This window comes from Hypomesus nipponensis, chromosome 3 (genome assembly GCF_054491055.1).
Source record: "Hypomesus nipponensis isolate SF chromosome 3, ASM5449105v1, whole genome shotgun sequence".
NCBI lineage: Eukaryota > Metazoa > Chordata > Actinopteri > Osmeriformes > Osmeridae > Hypomesus > Hypomesus nipponensis.
In genome coordinates this window covers 19,773,034-19,795,333 of record NC_140363.1, presented here as the reverse complement: position 1 = coordinate 19,795,333, position 22,300 = coordinate 19,773,034, and the positions used below count along the sequence as shown (strand labels likewise).

The following is a 22,300-nucleotide window of genomic DNA, read 5'->3' as shown; positions in this document are numbered from 1 at the left end:
ACTGTACATCTGTTTTTCGACAATATCTATTCTGCAGAATCTGAATGATATTTCAGTAATTACCTGAACCATGAGTCTTTCTCATGTGGATTATTTTTTGTTCAGGGAGATCAGTGTGAATTTCCAAAGACCTCTGGAATTAAGTAAAACAACTAAAAGGAATATTTTTTTATAATTCTAGTATTTTAGAAGAATAACCACAGAAGCAAAGAAGACCAGACAGTGTAAAAGTGTTTCTGCTTCCTCAGAAGACGAAATGAAGAAGATATTTCGTGTTATACAGACGGGGAAAGCCTTAAATCAGCTCCAGAAGTCGGATTTTGAATTTGCACTGAAATGTTTTTCAACCCTCTCTTTTTACTTATCTTCCTCTCTCTCTCTCTCTCTCTTTGTCTCTCTCTCTCTTTCTTTAAAAAAAAGAAAGGTTTAAAATATATTTTTGAGAAAAAGTTTTTGACCAAAACGTTTTTAAAGGTTGAAAAAATATTTTTTAGAAAAAGTTTTTGAAAAAAAGGTTTGAAAGGTTGAAAAACGTTCTTATAAAGGTTGATAAATATTTTCAATATAGTCTTTTTGTATTAATGTATTGTTGTTATTGTTATGTGAGGTCCAGCGTGACACTAAAACATGTAGTAGCATGGCCTACTTTTGACTTAAGCAGGGCCTATATGTCAGAGCCAAAATGAATACATTATAAAATATATACAAAACTTGGCGAGTAGAGTAGTATTTGTAAATTCAGGTGGTCAGCAGGTTTACTCTGCTGACTGGTAAGAACTTCTGGGGATGACAAATCAAACAAGTAAATGTATTTCCCAAAATGTGTAAGGTAATTGTCAAGACCCAACACCAATTAACTACTTTAAAAAAACATGAGCGCTCTCCGTCAGGTTCCAGCCCTGCTGCTCTCTGTCTCTGCCGCAGGGTTGACTAGAGATGACAGGGTGGAAAGGAAGGAACAGGTCAGGCGTCAGGATAAACAGTTCTGAGTCTTGTTGGAGGCACAGTCGTGTAACTCCATCGGTTTCAGTTTACAGTAAAACTAACAGAGAAGTTGAAGTGCTGGATAGAACGACTGTCTCACACGACTCCTTCCCCTGAGCTAGCAGATGCTGGTAACCCTCCCCCCTCTCCTCCTCCTCTACTCCCCCCCTCTCCTCATCCTCTCCTCCCCCCCTCTCCTCTTCCCCTTCTCTTCCTCCCCCTTCTCCTCCTCTCCTCCCCCCTCCTCCTCTTCTCCTCCTCCTCTCCTCAACCCACACCCTGCTCTCCTCTCCTCCTCCCCCCTTTCCTCCTCCCCTCTCCTCCCTCTCTCCTCCTCCCCCCTCTCCTCCTCCTCTCCTCAACCTTCACCCTGCTCCCCTCCCCCCTCTCCTCCTGCTCTCCCCCCCCCCTCTCCTCCTCTTCTCCTCTCTTCAACCCTTCCCCCCTCAGCTCCTCTCCTCAGAGCTCTGGACCACCACAGCCTCCCCAGGCTGTTGTCAGCACGGCCAGTTAGATTTAGCTGGAGATTACCACAAAATTATATATATTATATTGATAATCATCTGTCCTAAGTGACTCAACACTGAAGAATCTTCAATGAACAACAATCGTTTTTTTCAAACAACGTTTGAAAATACTTGATAGCTTTGTCAAAGTAAACTGTCCAGGCCCTGCTTAGATAGCCAGGGCTAATGTAACAACCTGGTCTAGACATCCAGCCATATCTTACGAGACCTGTCTATCTCAGTCTGGCTAGACAGGCCCTGGTCATGTCACAGGACCTAAGACCCACATGCTCTAATGGCAAATACTCCTGTTGTTGTCGGGCACATTCTTCAAATACCTTCATCCAGACGCCCGACATCTGTGTTCCTGTGGTTGAGAGGATGATCCTGGTCCACTGGAGAGCCACGCCACTCCTTCCTGTGGATCCAAAAACCTCCCCAAACATCTCCACCACCTTGGTCAATGTGATGCGGTTTAAACCGACATTTAAATGATCATTACCTTCACAGCCTCTTCCTGGTGTGTAAAAGTTGGAGCAACTTCCACAAGCCCCTGCTTCTCTTGCCTGTCTGTAAGCCTGGGTCTGTAAACCTGGGTCTGTTAGCATGGGTCTGTTAGCCTGGGTCTGTTAGCCTGGGTCTGTAAGCCTGGGTCTGTAAGCCTGGGTCTGTTAGCCTGGGTCTGTTAGCCTGGGTCTGTTAGCCTGGGTCTGTTAGCATGAGTCTGAGGATGAGGGTTAGAAGAGTGTTTGTGGTTCTGATGACTTCAGGAAGAGGAGAAGGGTTAGAAGAGTGTTTGCTTTCCTTTTGGACAGCTTTGACATCCCAGAGTTATCTTGGGAATTACCTGGCATAGCTTTCAAATTTTCCCAGAGTTACTTTCCTAGTCTTCTTTGGGGGTTTTAGGTTGGTTATTTGCAGTTCTGTGGGTGTCTGTGAAGCCCTCTGAAACATTGCATGCAAAGACAAAAAAAAATTGATTTGATTCTGAGAATCAGCATGAGGATTATAGACATGTCAAACAGAGATGTCATTGAACCACCGTCAACAAGACCTCACCCATTAAGAATGAAGTGTTGAAACCTCCCTCAAGCCTGGTGTCATTTTAGTCTCTGTCGACACTCTCACGGCTCTGGAGGCCCTGGTGGGCTCTGCTGGGACCGTAGAGACAGGTAAGATGTTGTCAGACAGTAGGCACGAGCAGAGCTTTGCTGTAGAGCTTCCAGCATCAAAGGCCCTGTGGTTGTGACAACTCTGTAACGTTTCCTGTTTTGAGGAGTCAGATGGCTGAGCGGTAAGGGAATCGATCTATTAATCAGAAGGTTGCCGGTTCGATTCCTGGCAGAGAAAAATGACGATGATGATGTTTAGTCCAGATTTCAGACACTCTCTCCGGGAGCATGGCTGGTTCCTCAGGGCTGGCTTTGTGGTTTGTAGGGACTTGTTGCTCTCTTACAGTAATCTAGTCACAAACACTTTATCGGGTCATTCCTATCTAAACGGCTTTCAAATATGAGACTCATGAAGGGGGATGGTGTGACTCTCTCTGTTCCAGCCTGACAGAGTAGATCTCCTCTGGTCTGCCTGTTATGCAGTTGTTACCAAACTGCGATTACCTGACAGTAACCTAGACCAGTAGTAACCTGACGTGGATCACATCCTCATCCATTCAGGCTTCAGATGTAACAGGGCTGGGACATCAGGCTTCAGATGTAACAGAACCGGGACATCTGGCTTCAGATGTAACAGAACCGGGACATCTGGCTTCAGATGTAACAGGGCTGGGACATCAGGCTTCAGATGTAACAGAACCGGGACATCTGGCTTCAGATGTAACAGGGCTGGGACATCAGGCTTCAGATGTAACAGGACTGGGACATCTGGCTTCAGATGTAACAGGACTGGGACATCTGGCTTCAGATGTAACAGGGCTGGGACATCAGGCTTCAGATGTAACAGGACTGGGACATCTGGCTTCAGATGTAACAGGACTGGGACATCTGGCTTCAGATGTATGAAGGCGCGTAGGGATAAACTAGCCTCTAGAACATGCATGTAGCTGTTTATGCTGTTTCTCGTATCAAAATAATTTGGGCCATTTCAAGAACATTGTCGGGCAAAACAGGTGGGTTGACAGGGTGTGGACGATCACAAGTAAATATCTGTGAAGGCAAACGTTATAGGTTAGAATGTCGCTTTCTTTTACGATGAATTTACTTTGCAACATTTAGTTCATGGTGGGCATAACAATGTGGACATTGTCCTCCATGGCAACATTGTGGATCCTGGTCCCTGCCAACCCCTGAGGAGCCAGCTTGGCCAGGCGGGTTGTCTGAGCCAGGTCACTTATTTCTGCAGGCATTACACAGCCCTGAGAGAAGCTGCAGAATGAATAGAGCAGTTATGTCCTGGCCAGGAGTCTCTCTTAGGACTCAGATGAACATTTGAAGCACTGTTACATTCACATGCTGTTAATCATAATTACAGCATTACTGCATTATTTGGCATTATTTAGCTTTTACTTCCAAATGGGAACAAGTATACTTGGTAATGACTGATTACGTGTTTGCTCTTACTGCATTTACTTGTTTACTCTCCCCTCTTTACAATCCAAACATTCATCAACTGCTCCTGTTGTAGAAGAGATGTTTCTCAGCATGACACACTCACACGTGTGTAGGCTGTGTCCGCCCTACAGACCTGTTCTGTTCATTTTTGGGGGAGAATTTGCCAACCATGCCCCATGCAGGAATCAAACCCAGAACCTTTTTTCTGTGATGTGACGGTGCGAGACCCGGTGACGACCTCCTGCAACTCAGCTCTGTGGATGGACAATCATTTCTAGTCACAGTCCAAAACAGACCAATCAAATCTAATCCAATTTTGTATTTGTAGATCTCTTTTTACAGGAACTGTCACAAAGGGCTCCATAGTTAACTACGGTACGATCCTCCAGCTCCTCTAAAGGGCTGTACTGGGGGCAGATCCTGTTACACTCCTGTTAACCTGCCTGTGGCAAAGATAATGGGGCTCCTCTAATGGTTCTTGTTGCACTTGGGTTCTTGATTGTCCAACAACTAAAGTAATGTTTCCCTGATCCATAACGGACCAAGATGGGGGGTTAATTGCATGTGCTGTGATAGTCAAAGCTCCTCTCTATGTTGGAGCTGCACTGTCTTGTCTCTGTGGACTGAACTGTGTGGAAACAACCATCTGTGAAGGATCTTCACTATAATTGCAAAGTTGGAAACAACTTCCGATTTTGCTTCTTCCAAACACGGAAGGTCAGGTTTTCTACATGCAGCTTGATTTGATAGAAAGCACACTGCATGGGCCCTAGACAATCTCCTCCCTTCTCTCAACTCACACACATCCACACAGTCCTTATTTTGACCGTGCGTACCTCACACAACCTCTGGGATAATAAACTGTTTTCATTAAAACCACCTCTCTTTGCAATCCTCTCACGGTCTTTTCCCAGTGAAACAGGAAGAAATGGTCACACGGCGCTCGCAGCCTGTCCTTTCTTCGTTCCGCCAGCAGACGAGTCAGTTTCAGATTTAGCATGGAGGTCGACGTTTCAAAGCGTGCGTGCTGAGATGTTCCAGGATCCTGCGAGTCAGTGGGATTGTTATTACTAACAGGAGAGAATGTCGGAGATGTGCTGCGCATACCAGGCCGCTGCTTTGTAGTGGGCTGAGGAGAAAGATAGTTCCAGAACAGTGGCCATGCGGTCTGTGGAAGTGATGCATTGTGGGCCTCTAGACTGATGAAGTCTCCCAGAAGAACAACACCAGAAGGCTTGAAGTCATTAAACTCACATCCCAGTCTCAACACACAGACAGGAGATCACCCTGGATAAACCCCTCTTTCTGCTCTCTGACGAGGCCTGAGGCTGCTCTCTGAAGAGGCCTGAAGAGGCCTGGTCTGATTGATTTCAGTAGTGGGGGAGGACATGTGCCTCTCTGTCTTGTCATGTGGTGTATCTGGTTCCATCCCTCCTGTTGGAGTGTGAACCCCTCTAGGACAGACGAAACGTTAGGCTGCAGATGTCTCAAGTCAGGTTACCCCAGAGACAATCCAAGTCCTGGTGAGAGATGTGGATCCAGCCCCAGGCCTGTGCAGGGTCCACAGGCATAACAACAGAGCCCGCTGTCTCACACTATCACGTTAACGCTGAGCCAGTCCTGTTCCTGCAGCCGGGCACTATGAGGGATATCAAGTCACTATCTGGTTGGTTAACTTGAGCCTAATCAAACAGCAAGGAGATCCTTTTCACTTCCTGTGCCTCATTGATGAGTATCTTAGTTGGCCAGCATCCCCTGCACCTCTCTCACACTACGACACCACACTGGCCGGGAGGGGCCAGAAGGGGTCAGGCTATGTTAAACTGCTTGTGCTCAAGTGGAAATAGATAGAGACACATGTACAACATCTTTGATCAGACAGATTAGATCCAAACAGGTTGGAGATGTTAATGACTCCCGTCTTCTCACCAAAGCTATTTCCATCCTTGGTTTTCACAATGTCCTGTATAGTGAGAGATAACAAGGTCTTGCTTGAAAATACAGGGCTCCATAAAAAAAAAAAAAAAGCAAAACTGATTTCTGTCAACAAAGACCTTTGACCGCAAGGCCGCAAACCTGCTGTATACCGCCAGTCAGCGGTAATAAGCACATAGTATTTCAGAAACAGGCGTGCAATGTGAACTGACATGTTATTTTCTCTCTTCCCTTTTTTTTCCTGGATTGTGATCAATCTTTTTCTCTTTTGCTTGCTGAAAGTCACATGAAGTCAGCGACAAAGACACGTGTACAACACATGATACTTACAGAAAGACACCTCCCCTCTCTTTTAAAGAAGATATATTATACTGTCCTCTGATGTGCTGTATATTACAGCTGGATAATTGACTGGGAAAACAGTTCTGCTTTGTAGGATTTATTAATGTGGTCACTGCAGTTAACTAATCACAGTATACAAATACAAGCCCAGAGTTAGGCTGGCTGGTCTGGGTTACTGGAGCCCAGAGTTAGGCTGGCTGGTCTGGGTTACTGGAGCCCAGTAGGCTAAGTTAGGCTGAGTTCTCTGGAGGTGAACTTAAATCCACCCTCGGTCTTGCATCATTTCAGTCCACTGCAGCCTCTGACTGGAATGCTCTGCAAAAACACCTCAAACTGGACAAATTCATTTCCATCCCTGCCTTCAAAGAAACCATTTCACGCATCCTCACTGAACCTTGTAAATGCTTTCTCGACTTTTAACCCCAGAATCTTGTTGTTTTTCTCGACTTTTAACCCCAGAATCTTGTTGTCTATTCATCCCCATGGCGTGTCTTTTGTCTGTGGCCAACTGCCTGTTTTGTCCTCCTGTTGTACTTATGCTGCCTGTTTTGTTCTCCTGTTGTACTTATGCTGCCTGTTTTGTTCTCCTGTTGTACTTATGCTGCCTGTTTTGTTCTCCTGTTGTACTTATGCTGCCTGTTTTGTCCTCCTGTTGTACTTATGCTGCCTGTTTTGTCCTCCTGTTGTACTTATGCTGCCTGTTTTGTTCTCCTGTTGTACTTGTGCTGCCTGGTTTGTTCTCCTGCCTGTATCCTTTGTTCACACCTACTCGTGTCAGTCTGTCTTGATTGGGGTTGTTGTAAATAATCTCTGTGCCTTGCTTTGTGCTTTTAACATTTTTATCCCCCCTGACTCCCTATGTTACTAATGCCCTGCTTTGTTTAGCCTGCTTGTTTTTTTTTTAGTTTTTAAAGCTTTTTTACTCTATGTTGTACTGCTGTGCTTGTGTGCCGTTGTGCTTTTTAACCTGATTTTTCTTCCTTAGCCCCCTTCCCCTCAAAAAGCTTGTGCTTTTTGCCAGGCCATCACTGGAAATAAGAATAAATACAAAAAATGGTGCAGCAGAATGTATTGAGGCTCATTACAAATAATGCTACAGATTTGAGGTGCACTGTTTATAACACAACATTCACAGACAGCAGAGCTGTAGTGCCATTAACATTCCTATTCATATTCACTGGATGATTTACATTAATCTTCACTGGATTATAAAAAGCTTGTTGGTCCCATTCTGACACACATGAAAGAAGACATAGAAAAACATATAAAAGACTTTAAAACAGAGGTTCCTGATCAGGTTAGAGTCTGTTGGCATCCATCTTTTTAAGGTTCATGGAATTATGATAGGGGTCAGAGGGCTGAGCGGTTAGGGAGTCGGGCTATTAATCAGAAGGTTGTTGGTTCGATTCCCTGACCTGCCAAATGACGTTGTGTCCTTGGGCAAGGCACTTTACCCTATTTGCCTCGGGGAGAATGATAGCATTCTTGGAGAAGATAAAGAGGTCTTCAGATTTCCAAGTGGGTCAAACTGATTCATCCTGAGTTTGGTAATTACAAATTTCCTGTTTCCTAAAGTACAGCAAACAATGTAAATGTAAGCAGTTTCCTCTGACCTCTCCTCCCCAATAATAAACACATGGACCTTATTACAGCTGTGGGTGATCATCAGCCACAGTGCATAATCAGCTGTTATATTCTTGGGGAATCACAGTCTCTTGATTGCTCTGATAGGAGTTAAAGTGCAGTTTAACTTTTTAGGTTATTAAAAGTGCGTTTCCGGAGTGGAGTAGATTTTGGGTTGGGATGGAGAACGATTCAGAACCGGGAGAACGATTGAGAACCAGGAGAACGATTCAAAACCAGGCTGAGAAGCCATGCTTGTCCTTCACCACCCAGATGCTGTCAATCACCTGGCCATGCTGGAATACAGGAACAGCAGGGTTAGGGAGGAAGCAGCTGTTTCTACAGTGTGTGCAGTATCTGAGTGTGTGACAGTGTGAGTGTGCTTGCAGTGTGTGTGACAGTGTGAGTGTGCTTGCAGTGTGTGTGACAGTGTGAGTGTGCTTGCAGTGTGTGTGACAGTGTGAGTGTGCTTGCAGTGTGTGTGACAGTGTGAGTGTGCTTGCAGTGTGTGTGACAGTGTGAGTGTGCTTGCAGTGTGTGTGAGAGTGTGAGTGTGCTTGCAGTGTGTGTGACAGTGTGAGTGTGCTTGCAGTGTGTGTGACAGTGTGAGTGTGCTTGTAGTGTGTGTGAGAGTGTGAGTGTGCTTGCAGTGTGTGTGACAGTGTGAGTGTGCTTGCAGTGTGTGTGACAGTGTATGCCGTCTCACCTGGTCGTCCGACACCTGCTCCAGGTACAGGTGTGTGTGGTTGACCACCTGCATGCGTGTGTAACCGTAGTCCGTGCTGCGCAGGGCACTCCAGTCTTTAGGGTTGGGGTTGAACTGGTCGTGTTTCTCTCTGCAGCCCTGGAGACCAAAGAGTTTACCAGCATCAGTCCCCACCCATCCTCTCTGGAGAGACCAAAGGGTTCAACAGCCCTCCTCTATGGGTCTCCTCTGTCTGCATGGTGGGGAGCCTGGTTCTTCATGAGGTCCTGCAGGCCCGGGTGATGTGAGGAAGGTGATGTGAGGAGGGTGATGTGAGGAAGGTGATGTGAGGAAGGCACGACTGAAGCTGTGATGCTGGCCCTGTTTGCTGTGTGTGTGTGTGTGTCTGTGTGTCTGCTGTGTGTGTGTGTCTGTATGTCTGCTGTGTGTGTGTGTGTGTCTGCTGTGTGTGTCACTGGACAGGTCATCAGCATGTTTGCATTGTCATACAGGGATTATCCAGGGGCTGATGGCTCAGAGTATTGGTATGTGGATGATGGACGTGAGAAAAGTCTGCGTTTGGTGTTGCGCTAAACTTACAGCAGAGCCTGTTATAATGTGGACAGGAGCCTTGGGGTTCACATACGGCAGATCAGTGCTCCCATTCAGTACCTGGGGAGGGAGAGAGGGAGAAGGAGGGAGAGAGAGAGAGAGAGAGAGAGAGAGAGAGAGAGAGAGAGAGAGAGAGAGAGAGAGAGAGAGAGAGAGAGAGAGAGAGGAGAGAGGGAGAGAGGGAGAGAGGGAGAGAGGGAGAGAGGGAGAGGGAGAGAGGGAGAGAGAGAGAGAGAGAGAGAGAGAGAGAGAGAGAGAGAGAGAGAGAGAGAGAAAGAGGGGGTGAAGGAGATTTCTCTCTGGAAAAAATATGACAAATTCTAAAATTTTTCCATGTTTGACATGGAGTGGTGATAGGACAGGAGGAGAGAGGAGGGAGGAGAGAGGAGAGGAAGAGAAAAGAGGAGATGAGGACAGAGCACTGGAGCTGACCTTGTCACCGTAGACGGGCCACAGCCTCTCGTAGGTGTGCTCATGGGCCCACAGTTCCACGTCCACCCCTACAACACAGGCACGTCCCAGGTCATCATACCTCCCTGCACATGCCTCATGCTACAGACATCTGTCATTTGGCTATACTGAAGTTATACTGAAGTTATACTGAAGTTATACTGAGAACAGAAGTCCTTGTGTGGGTCTCTTTCAGGGCAGAGGTGAAGCTGGATGGATGACACTTGGCTCTCTCATCCTCTGCCCACCAACAGATTTTCCACTCATTTCTGAACACTTTACATAAGTACTCCCCAAGCTGCTCCCTACTCCAGACGCCCTCTGACAGCAACAAACAACTTGGAGAAATGTGATATATGGAAACATTTGGATAAGGGCTGTTGGGATGCCGGCCAAGCCAGACGTCTGCTGTTGTAATAAAGGATGTGTTTGGTTTTCTCTGCGTGTGCTAAGACGTTGGTCTGTCAGATCTTGTGTGTGACAGCCATGAGTGTGCAGGGCAGGGAAGCAGCAGTACCGTGCAGGTAGAAGAGGTCCTCCAGACCGGGGGCCGGTGGGCTGATGTCCTTCCGCCCCCGTCTGACCTGGGAGAGGAGAGAGAGATGAGGGAGGGAGACAGAGGGAGAGAGAAAAGAAAGATAATGATGTGGGAGCGAGTTAGGGAGAGAGAGGGAGTTAGGGAGATAGAATGCATGCACTGGAATTAAAGGTCTGACCCTTCTTTGAGGGTCTAAAAACATCTTGAACCTTCTTAAAGCATCTTGTCAAACACTCCCTGTCCCCCACCCATCCACCCCCCAGACACCAGGTCTGACTGGAGACCAGCTGACCATGCTGGCCGTGTGTTCCTGACAGCCTCATGCTGTTGCCACCACTGAGGCTGGCCACGCAGGGGACAACTACCTCTGCTCAAGTCTTCATGACGTAACAACGGAACACAGCCAAGGCTTGCTTTGTACAGCTGCAATGTCCTAACGATACCTGGCCAGATTTACACCATATGTGATTTAGGGCCCGTTATGTATGTACAAACAGTAATACAAAATGTTATACTATGTAGATTTCCTATTTCTCAGATTTCTTGTTGCTAAAGGTTTCCCATCAGTTTTTGGCAGGATTTGGCTGGAATTGAGAAACATATGGACAAACAGTGTGGCTGGAGACAGGCTGAGACTGCTCTATCTCTGGGGCTGCTCTGGACAGTGGGGCTGCTCTGGACAGTGGGGGGGCTGCTCTGGACAGTGGGGCTGCTCTGGACAGTGGGGGGGGGGCTGCTCTGGGCAGTGGGGGGGGGGGGCTGCTCTGGGCAGTGGGGGGGGGCTGCTCTGGACAGTGGGGGGGGGCTGCTCTGGACAGCGGGGGGGGGCTGCTCTGGACAGTGGGGGGGGGGGCTGCTCTGGACAGGGGGGGGGGGATGCTCTGGGCATTGGGGGGGGGCTGCTCTGGACAGTGGGGGGGGGGCTGCTCTGGACAGTGGGGGGGGGGGGCTGCTCTGGACAGTGGGGGGGGGGCTGCTCTGGACAGTGGGGGGGGGGATGCTCTGGACAGTGGGGGGGGGGATGCTCTGGACAGGGGGGGGGGCTGCTCTGGACAGTGGGGGGGGGGGCTGCTCTGGGCAGTGGGGGGGGGGCTGCTCTGGACAGGGGGGGGGCTGCTCTGGGCATTGGGGGGGGCTGCTCTGGACAGTGGGGCTGCTCTGGACAGGGGGGGGCTGCTCTGGACAGTGGGGGGGGGGCTGCTCTGGGCAGTGGGGGGGGGGCTGCTCTGGACAGCGGGGGGGGGGCTGCTCTGGACAGTGGGGGGGGGGGCTGCTCTGGACAGGGGGGGGGGGGATGCTCTGGGCATTGGGGGGGGGCTGCTCTGGACAGTGGGGGGGGGGGCTGCTCTGGACAGTGGGGGGGGGGATGCTCTGGACAGTGGGGGGGGGGGGCTGCTCTGGACAGTGGGGGGGGGGGCTGCTCTGGACAGGGGGGGGGGCTGCTCTGGACAGTGGGGGGGGGGCTGCTCTGGGCAGTGGGGGGGGGGCTGCTCTGGACAGCGGGGGGGGGGGCTGCTCTGGACAGTGGGGGGGGGGCTGCTCTGGACAGGGGGGGGGGATGCTCTGGGCATTGGGGGGGGGCTGCTCTGGACAGTGGGGGGGGGGGCTGCTCTGGACAGTGGGGGGGGGCTGCTCTGGACAGTGGGGGGGGGGCTGCTCTGGGCAGTGGGGGGGGGCTGCTCTGGGCAGTGGGGGGGGGCTGCTCTGGGCATTGGGGGGGGGCTGCTCTGGGCATTGGGGGGGGCTGCTCTGGACAGTGGGGCTGCTCTGGACAGGGGGGCTGCTCTGGACAGTGGGGGGGGGCTGCTCTGGGCAGTGGGGCTGCTCTGGACAGGGGGGCTGCTCTGGGCAGTGGGGGGGGGGGCTGCTCTGGACAGTGGGGGGGGGCTGCTCTGGACAGTGGGGGGGCTGCTCTGGACAGTGGGGGGGGGGGCTGCTCTGGACAGTGGGGGGGGGGGCTGCTCTGGACAGTGGGGGGGGGGGCTGCTCTGGACAGGGGGGATGCTCTGGACAGAACGTACAAAGCTGTCAAACTTGGTGCAGTCATCCTGGTCGTCGTCAGAGCAGTACATGGGTCTGTGTCCCATCGTGATGATCCAGGGACGAGCCATGCGGTTCTCTGGCTTGTTAGCTTCCTGAGGAGACACAACCACAGGAATTAAGTCTGTGTGTGTGTGTGTGTGTGTGTGTGAGAGAGTGTGAGTGAGTGAATATAATGAAAGTGAGAGAGTGTGAGTAGGTGAGGGAACCTCCAGGTCCATCTTCAGCCAGGCATACTGCTTGAAGATGAGCTCTTGGCTGTAGGAGAGGTAAAAGTACACCTCTGTAGAGAGGGAGATGATGTGGGCTGGTCCTATGTTCCAGCTGCAGACATACAATATTACAAAGATCAACCTTCTGGACTGGAGTAGACTAACCTCTGGGTGGAAGCAGATGTTCATCCTACCTTGTGTACATTTACATTTATGCATTTAGCAGACGCTTTTATCCAAAGCGACTTCCAAGAGAGAGCTTTACAAAAGAGCATAGGTCACGGGTCATAACAACGAGGTAGTCCCTAACACTGCGAGCAGCCAAAACATGAAGCATACATTGTGAAAAAATAAACAAGTGCCAAAGGGAAGACCCATAAGAGCATGTAGTAATGTGTACCATCATTTCCAGTCAGACTGCCCTGAAACTGCCAGTTATACTAAAACCTCAGCAGGTATTGGCATAGAAAACTGCTATTTGATGCTGTGCCCAGCTTAATTATATAATTCTGTTGCTTCGCAATAATCTCTGTTTGTTAGCAACTGATCTCACAAACATTGACTAACATGACTGCATGATAGCTTGTTTAATGGGATCAGTGTGTGTGATTGAGGCTCTGAACTTTGAGCTCCCAGGACCAGACCAGGGCCAGGGCCAGGGCCAGGACCGGTGTCTGCACGTGGCTCCTTCCCTGTGGCTGGCCTGTACAGTTTCTACAGTGGTGTGTCCCCACCACCCCCCCTCCATGTCTCCTCGTGTGGAGGTAACAGCCCTCTCCCCCAGCACGTGCTGAGGGTCTTGGCCCAGCGTCCTGTCTCTCTCCTGGGCTGAGAGGCGGCCTTCCTCCCCATTGCAGAGCTGTGGTCTGTGGAGGGATCCTCTTACTGTCTCAGCAAACGGCCATAACGGTGTGTTATGTCAGCCTCTTGTCGGATGTGGAGCTCCTTTGTGCAGCTCCCTCAGAGCGGAGCTCTCTCTGCGGTGCAGCTCCCTCAGAGCAGAGCTCTCTCTGAGGTGCAGCTCCCTCAGAGCAGAGCTCTCTCTGAGGTGCAGCTCCCTCAGAGCAGAGCTCTCTCTGAGGTGCAGCTCCCTCAGAGCAGAGTTCTCTCTGCAGTGCAGCTCCCTCAGAGCGGAGCTCTCTCTGCTGTGCCCAGTTCTCCTGGAGAGGCTCTCGGTTCATTACCGGCTAGCGTACAGTAGGAGGAACTGGACATCTGCACGTGACCCTGGCACAAGAACTCTCCTCCACAACACCCTCTCTTTCCTCTCGCTACTTATTACAAACCTGGAGTTAAGGAGGGTTTCCCTTGAAATGTGATATATGGCTGTGACACATGGTTACAGTAGGTGTGTGTGTAGCATGGGGCTGCTAAGTAACTAAAGGCTGTCTTGTGAGAGAGGCTGTGTTTGTCCTACCTGTACCACAGACTCTCTGTCTGGCCGGGCATGCTGAATCGATTCCTGTAGTTTGAGAAGTTGCTGTAACAAGAGACAGGAAAAGGCCTGTTAGTGAGGGAAGCTTGGTCCTCCATCACAATGATTTATCCACTCAGCGGACACTTTAATCAAAGCAACATACAGCGAGGGATTTGAACCTGTGACACCATGATCTGCGGCCAAAGCTCTGACCACCAAGCTACACACATCCTCATGCAATCTGCATGCCTTGAATATCTTAGCGACACACTTAGCACCACAGACCTCTATCATTTTGTGGTCTGCTTGCCAGCGCTCGTAAACAAACCTAATCTCAGACTACGAACTACACACAATGGAGAATAAAACAATGCACTCATCCAGAAACTTAAGGACCTGCCATTTTGTTTAGAACAGGCTGCCGATGGCGCCTTTCCAGTGTCTTCTCCTCTGCTCTTCTCCTGTGTGTAGGAGTCCCATCGATCACAGGAGAAGGCTATAAGGCTGTGGTGACAGGAGCTAAGCATGGGTTTGAACCCTGTATGAAGCACAGCTAGCCTTGAGCCAGAAGGTAACCTTATCCTGGTGAACTCCTGCAGCCTAACTAGGACCATCTGAAGCCTCCCTAAACACTCTAGCAACCCTCCCCACCCTCTCTCCCTGCCCCAACCCTCCCCACCCTCTCTCCCTGCCCCAACCCTCCCCACCCTCTCTCCCTGCCCCAACCCTCCCCACCCTCTCTCCCTGCCCCAACCCTCCCCACCCTCTCTCCCTGCTCCAACCCTCCCCACCCTCCCTCCCCCACAACCACCACCCTCCCTCCCCCACCAACCCTCCACCCCACCATCCCTCCCTGCCCACCCCCACCTCCATCCTCCCTCCCTGCCACAACCCTCCCCCACCAGCACCCTCCCCGACCAACCCTCCACCCCACCCCACCCTCCCTCCTCCCCCTCCAACAGTCTTTACTATTCATGTATCAACGCCAACACACTGGGCCAAACCTCTGGACCAGGACACACACAGACAGAGCTGCTTCCCGTAAGGCAGAAGGTTCCTGACCAACAAGTGCCCGTCTCTAAATATTTCAGTTGGCCAAACCGGTGTTGAAAAGAAGGAAAAGTCTTTCTAGGAAAGCAGTCCCAAACGAATACTGGGACCTGTGCTTTTTCTTTATGGGGTCGGTGATTTAAATTTCCCCCATAAAAGTGGAAGCCAATGTTCCCTCCACTAAGGTGAGAAGGAGGGGTGCATGGTGCAATGGTCCTGTCATCGTTCATGTCTGAGGGTCGGGGTTGGGAACAGACAAGTTCGCCCCAGGGGAACTGGACGGTCATATGACAGGGTCAGTGCAAGGTTAGGGTAACCAGAGAGGGCTGGGGTCAGAGGTCAGAAGAAAAGAGAGGGTTAGTGGTGGATTGTGTGTTTGACAGGAATTAAGCTAACGAGATCACCCCTGGTGTGTGCTCAGGTCAGGGTTTCATGGTCAAGGTTGTGACAGATCCTGGCCAATGGGCATTTGATTTCCAGGCAGTGTCCTAAGTTAGCATATACAGACCTGCACTTGAACTCAATGATTATTATTTGATTATTCAGATTAACACAAGCTTGCTACTGTACCTACAGATGCAGCACTTAAAATAACCTGTAAGCACCCTCTGTTTTTATGAATGAGTTAGCCGATCAACATTCTCAGAGCCCAAAACTGTGTTTGTCATAGCAAACACCAACCCCAGATGAATGTGGTCAGTGCTGGTGTGGAGGTAGCTGATCTCAGACAGCAGTCAGGAGCTGCATGTGTTCTTCTGCTCCAGCACCTGCCTGCCAGCAGACCCACATCACAGGTGCACATCCCCATCTTGTGGTTGGGCAGGGAACCAGCAGGGAACCAGCAGGTGTGAGGCCCAGCAGGTTCAGGGGGCCCTTCAGTCTCTGATTCATACGGCAACAGACATTTAGGAGGCCCAGGACAGTCGAAACTGAACAGAAGTTGTTACTTATTTTGATTTGGAGCTCTAATACAAAGGCTATTCCTGGGTCTAAGGGATGATCTCCAGTCAAGTTGTTGTGGAAAACATTACGTTGACTACAGAGGTCCGACACAACAGAGGAACATATGATATGATATGCTTTAGAATGATATGCTTATTTTGGTTTGATTTGTCTAAATTAAATTTAATAGAAAGAAGATCTTGTTCAAGTCTGAGGGAGCCGCTCTACTGCAAGAAGACGCTCTGCTGCAGGGAGACGCTCTGCTGCAGGGAGACGCTCTGCTGCAGGGAGACACTCTGAGATGTGACCTGACACGCTCCAAAGCTTCAGTCCTGTCAGGTGGCCAGGGCCACTCCTAACAGACCCAAAAAGAACCTTAATCCAGCCCCCCTGCCCCCTGCAGGTGCCCTGAGGGACACGGGCATGTAAACTGCTGCTTTTAGATCTCAGGATCTTCTGTCAGGTGGTGGGGCCAAGTTAAACAGACGCTCAAGCACTCCTAATATTTTTTTAAAATATTTTCTTAAATATATTGTTTATTATCATTTGATGCTGGTAGTTCATGAAGAAAGGGACATCCTTAGTTTTTTCATTCAATATTTTGCATAATAATACATAAATGTATTAATTGTTATCCAGTGAAATTAGGGATTTATATTAGCAAGGGGGTTTACGTTTAGCTCTTTTGCAAGACACTGTATTCATGTCACATTCTCATTGGGGGCTGAGCACACCTAAAGGTCTGATCCTAGAATCGGCCCTGCAACTCACCATATAAGCTTGAGTTTAAATACATTATTTAATGTGACATTACGTACTGTACATGCAAGTCTTAGCTCAATGACTCAAATGTATGATGCACTTTTCGATCAGTCCTCCGACACCACAACACGATACTTGCCGAGTATAACAGCGCAACAGCTCAAACACAGGCAGGGATACAGTAGCAATGCTAGTGCTAAATAAGTATTTAGCTGCCCGGCTCCATGACGCCGGGTAAGAAAGACTCGTGAAACTGCTCACCAAAACAACGAAGGGGAACCCACTTGTCTGGCAGATTAAGACATGTTCGTAGGAGCCTAGTGAAACATATCCTAAACTTTCCAAGACTTTTAGCTAGGTTTATAGGTACCTAGCGAAAAATAGCCTCAACTTTCCTAGACTTTAAGCTACGGTACTAATGCAGAAGGAAAGCTGATATCGCTGTCTTACTAGAACGTTGTATCTGCGTTTTTGCCAACGTGTGCTGACATTGTGCACACCCAATGAATTCAAAATTTGTAGGTCGCACATGCGCGAGTGCTTGTAAAAAATGCTTGCACTGTCTCAAAAACTGGTCGCAAAATGCGACCATTTGGTCGCAGTCTGGAGCCCTGGTTTGACAGTGGGATTACATTCATCGATAAAGATACACAGCAACACAGTCACTAGTTGTGATCTGCTCCAGAGCCTTCCTCCTCCCCTGACGTGCGACACACAGAAGAAGAGAACCAAGACAAACAAGCAGCACTTCAGGGAGCTCCTGAGTAACCATGAGACCCTCTGGACAGGCGCTCATGTGTGTTTTGGAGAACATTCCCTTGTTTAGATGTTGGTGGTGGGCTCCTGACGCCTCTGAGGGAAACAGCTCCCATCTGCTCCAGGGCGTACTGTAGCTCTCTGCAAGCCAGACTGTTTTCTACAGTGGAAAATCTGTGGTTTCTCTGCTGCAACCGTGCAGATTGTTTTTTCTGAGCTTCCAGTGGTCCTCCCGGTGCAACAGCAGCAGGTCATGGATACTGTGCAGTCTGCCCTTTACCACTGAGAAGCACGCTCTGGGTTTCAGCCCAAACCCTAATAATAGCACTCAGCACGCGTGCTCTGTGTGGAATCCACCAAAACATTTGCTAACAGGGAGCAGAAAAGGAGCAATATTTGCTCACTGTTGATGTGAAGTATAAACTATTTATAACACACTATAATTATTATTGATTATTATCATTATCAGTTATTGACGTAGCCCTGAATAACACGTCTGGAGTGTGTGTGCAACAGAGTAAAAGGAAAGAGGGAGGGGAGAGAGGGAGGGGAGAGAGGGAGGGGAGAGAGGGAGGGGAGAGAGGGAGGGGAGAGAGGGAGAGAGAGAGAGGGAGAGAGGGAGGGGAGAGAGGGAGGGGAGAGAGGGAGGGGAGAGAGGGAGGTGAGAGAGGGAGGGGAGAGAGGGAGGGGAGAGAGGGAGGGGAGAGAGGGAGGGAGAGAGGGAGGGGAGAGAGGGAGGGGAGAGAGGGAGGGGAGAGAGGGAGGGGAGAGAGGGAGGGGAGAGAGGGAGGGAGAGAGGGAGGGGAGAGAGGGAGGGGAGAGAGGGAGGGAGAGAGGGAGGGGAGAGAGGGAGGGAGAGGGGGAGGGGAGGGGAGAGAGGCAGACAGAAAGGCAGAGAGAGGCAGACAGGTAGACAGGCAGGCAGAGAGAGGCAGACAGACAGGCAGGCAGAAAGAGGCAGACAGACAGGCAGACAGACAGGCAGAGAGAGGCAGAGAGACAGGCAGAGAGAGGCAGACAGGTAGACAGGCAGGCAGAGAGAGGCAGACAGACAAACAGGCAGACAAACAGTAAGGCAGAACAATTAGTGAGTAAAGGTTCCACCTACTATGAGGACTCGTGGTTGCCAGGGCAGGTCATGTAGGGCAGGTAGGCAGCGATGGACTGAATCTGTCTCATAAACTCATCTCCTATCCGGCCATTATCCTGGAACACCAACAGCTGGTCACTACGCAGCACACACACACACACACACACACACACACACACACACACACTATTCCAGGCTAACATATTTATTTGTTAATGTAACTATGTCAGTGTAGCTTCTATTTTGCTGACAGGATCAAAGCTGACTTTTCCTGCATTCACTGATATGAAGCCAAACTTGGTTATAAGAATCTGGTACATCAATTTTCCAGACAACTTCCGAATGTGCCATCTGCACTGTACATGCCCATGAAACTTGCATGCCCATGTCTTATGAAACCAGAACCACTTATTTCTTAAATATTCAAATAGTGCCACTGATCTTAAAAACACTCTGTGGTTAATGGCTGTCTTCTCTGTTTAAGTTGCCATGGCCCTTGATTAGCTTTCAGACAGAATCTTTATTTCAGTTTTTCTATTTATAATATCAATGAGTCTAGGGACTGAGGTAGACATTCCAACAGAAATTACATGAATTACAGCGATTCATTTCTGTGGTTGTCTGCTTTGAGCTTGCAGCATTTGTCTTTACTTTAAAGTACTAGTATGAATGGTGCAAGGCAGCAATCCTGCTCCCCATTTCAGGGAAAACACATTAGCTAGTCTTGACTGATGTTGATGACAGCTGAACATCCATGTAATGTCATGGTGGCCCTGGGGAGAGGGGGCCTGAGGGAGAGGGAGCCTGGGGAGAGGGGGCTTGGGGAGAGGGGGCCTGGGGAGAGGGGGCCTGGGGAGAGGGGGCCTGGGGAGAGGGGGCCTGGGGAGAGGGGGCCTGGGGGAGAGGGGGGCCTGGGGGAGAGGGGGGCCTGAGGAGAGGGAGCCTGGAGAGAGGGGGCCTGGGGAGAGGGGGGCCTGGGGAGAGGGTGGCCTGGGGAGAGGGGGGCCTTGGGACAGGGGGGCCTGGGGAGAGGGGGCCTGGGGAGAGGGTTGCCTGGGGAGAGGGGGGCCTTGGGACAGGGGGGCCTGGGGACAGGGGGGCCTGGGGACAGGGGGGCCTTGAGAAGGGACTCATTTGGGCCAGTGCCATAAAAAGATAAGAGAGAGTATTTTACCTCATCCATATCATATGCAAAGTCCCCTAGAAGACAAAAGAACATAATGTCGATCATGCACAACTATTATAGACACCGACTGATTCACGGTTGTGTAACTTCAAGTGTTCCCAGTCTGACATGCATTTCACTGGCGTCTTGGTTAGGTGGACTCACCTATGTGCAGGATGGCATCATACATGCCTTGCTGGGTCTCCTTCTGGAGACGAGCCAGGGACTGGGGGTTGGCGTTGCCCAGGTCCCCGTACAGGGCTAGCCTGGGGCTGAAGCTGCTGCTGTCATTCAAGGCTGTGAAAGCAAACCTGTCGCTCCAGCCCAGGTCACTGCCACAGTGGTACACTGCAGCCAGCACAGGGAAGCAGGCACACACACAATGTTAGTTCGAAAACCTCACAGAGAAGTCAATGAAGAAGTCCTTTTCTAGTCGTGTCAGTGCGAGTCACAGAGAGTGAGCCACAGACCCACCGTAGGCTGCCGCAGGTCTGAGGTCTGTGAGCGTGACTCTGTGGATGTACATCCTCCTCTTCTCCTCTCCCCCGTCCACGAACAGCGTGGCCCGGCCCTGGGCCCTCCTCTGGAGCACGCGCTGCCCCCCCAGCCCATACTCCACCCAGCTCTCTGTCTGGTTGAATGTGGTCCAGGTGACCAGCATGGAGCCAGACGCTCCTGGGGAAAAGGAGCAGATCCCCAGAAACACAGTCTGACTGGGCTGCTAACTGCTCGTACTGGTTTAAGATGATGTGAGACAGTTCTGGTAGAGGTGCTTTTGAACTTTCTTTTAACAAGCTGATAAAAACAATAATAAGATATATGACCTACTTTTTCAAGAGGCCTAGAATCATTCATCTGACCTGCATACTCTAGTTGGTAGATGCAGTTACGACAGCATCTGTACTGTACTGCACCATCATAGGTGACACATCAGACATGACTTCTTAATATGTCACAACATTTTAGTTGATCAGCTTTCCCACATAGAAATGTAGCCAATCTGTCAGACGGTGGCTAGCAGTGCCTTGTACACACGTCACACATGATACAGCCTAGCCAGAACCATCAACAAAACCTCCTACCAGCGATGAGAGGCCTGCATGTGAATGCCTCCACCTGAACAGCACACCTACCTGGGTAGGACAGGTGAACTTGCTCTGGCTGGGTCCACACAGGAGGCACAGCCAGCCCCCACACGGGAGCGCCCAGCAGCACCAGCAGCACACACACACGCTCCATCTCAGCTCTGCTCCTGGTCAGGGACACGGATGAAACTGTGTCTGTCCAGTAGTAGTAGTCCCATGACATGTTCAGCTCTTATCAAAATGTCACATGATATTATTCCAAAATGTAAGTCCCTCCCTGACCATTTTATGAGCTGTCTCTTTAGCTGACTGCAGTATTATAGTCGTACACACACACACACACAAACACACACAAACACACACACAGAGTGTTGTCTCATCAAACAGCACACAAAAGCAGCCTTGTCAGCAGGAACGTTAGTAAAAACCAGCTGATGTTCTTGTTTGACATTATTCTTGTTCAATCATGTAGGAGCTACGGGACTGTGCTCTTATCATATTTTACAGTTTGTCGTTATGTCTCAAAAGATCAGCATTGTAAATGTAGTATGGTAGTCGTTGCAAGGTTCCTTTTATTATCCATCAACTTCTTTTTTTCATGTTTCATAAATAATAGTTAGCTCAGATAAAACTAGACTACGAAGTAGTAAACAGCACGATAGTGAAACAGTCTGGATTTGAATGTGTACTGTACAGTATCATCTGGCCGCTAGAGGAAAATGGGCACTGTACAGTATCATCTGGCCGCTAGAGGAAAATGGGCAGTGTACAGTAGCCCCAGCAACACAGCGGATAGCTAGGGTGATGTATCTGACCTAACTACCTAACTAGCCATCCAATATTTGTAAATTAATGTCAAGTTGATTACCAGAAGGCAATATGTGATTATACCAACTCAGTTTCTACAGTCTAATGAGGTACATAGCAATGCATTCATGTGTAATGAGCAACGAGCTGTCAATACACAGATCGGTAGAAGTTTACTAATTCGTGGGTAAACTAGTCAACAGCATTTAGAAATGTTATTTCATGCTTCAAGTACCTGAATTGGATCATGCCTGACTACTGCTAGCGCTGTTGTTTAGCTAATCCTTTCATTTTGTGTAGTCAGCTAGCATAAGTTAGCAAGAAAGACGTCGACAAGGTTTAGAAACACAACATCTTAAGCTAACTTAACTACCTAGGATCTTTTTGAGAGTTTAAATGTAGCTTCTATTTTGTTTTTGCCAACCGAGGACTGCAGCTGTTAAAGTACTGTATGTATCATGGTTAATGTAGACAACACGATATTCATAACAACACTTACCTGTCTGCTTCTATACCATAACAACACTCACGTGATGCGCGCATTGTGGGTAAATAAGATCACTTCTTAAAGCGCTTGAGGTGACCAGCATGGGATTCCAGCATGGGACAACAGTAAGAATCGCAGTAGAAAAACAAACGTTTACTTGTCCTTTCATTGGTACATAAGCTAAATTGGTTAGGTACATGTGATTACACATTACAACCCCAAAACAAACCTAAGCCGGCAGGAGT

The 22,300-nt window shown here is 49.5% G+C and overlaps 2 protein-coding genes across 11 annotated transcripts in view; one reads left to right on the top strand and one right to left on the bottom strand.

Annotated features, from left to right (window-relative positions):
* Window positions 1–22,300, top strand: part of LOC146300260 (KATNB1-like protein 1) — a 31,165-nt gene that overhangs the window by 5,443 nt on the left and 3,422 nt on the right. For 3 of the 9 annotated variants that reach the window (XM_084682265.1, XM_084682258.1, XM_084682223.1), the window contains exon 1: window positions 21,503–21,678. The exons of 2 other annotated variants lie outside the window; for them this stretch is intronic. The gene's annotated coding sequence lies outside the window, so the exon portion shown is untranslated. Of the gene's footprint in view, window positions 1–21,433; window positions 21,679–22,039; window positions 22,181–22,300 lie in introns of those variants that run through there. 4 more of the 9 variants (XM_084682276.1, XM_084682232.1, XM_084682293.1 and 1 more) reach the window with 2 other exon arrangements.
* acp7 (acid phosphatase 7, tartrate resistant (putative)) lies at window positions 7,387–22,094 on the bottom strand. 2 transcript variants are annotated; one of them, XM_084682211.1, is made up of 14 exons: window positions 22,068–22,094; window positions 20,810–20,928; window positions 20,151–20,351; window positions 19,842–20,024; window positions 19,686–19,711; window positions 18,530–18,627; window positions 13,912–13,974; window positions 12,492–12,606; window positions 12,264–12,377; window positions 10,222–10,288; window positions 9,687–9,754; window positions 9,243–9,314; window positions 8,664–8,801; window positions 7,387–8,253 (listed from the first exon to the last, which is right to left on the bottom strand). In XM_084682211.1, the coding sequence occupies exons 2-14, from the start codon at window positions 20,913–20,915 to the stop codon at window positions 8,188–8,190; spliced, it is 1,317 nt and encodes a 438-aa protein (XP_084538337.1). In that variant the 5' UTR covers window positions 20,916–20,928; window positions 22,068–22,094; the 3' UTR covers window positions 7,387–8,187. The 2 variants fall into 2 exon arrangements, with proteins under 2 accessions (XP_084538337.1, XP_084538329.1); XM_084682203.1 differs by lacking the exon at window positions 22,068–22,094 and having other exon boundaries at window positions 20,810–21,134.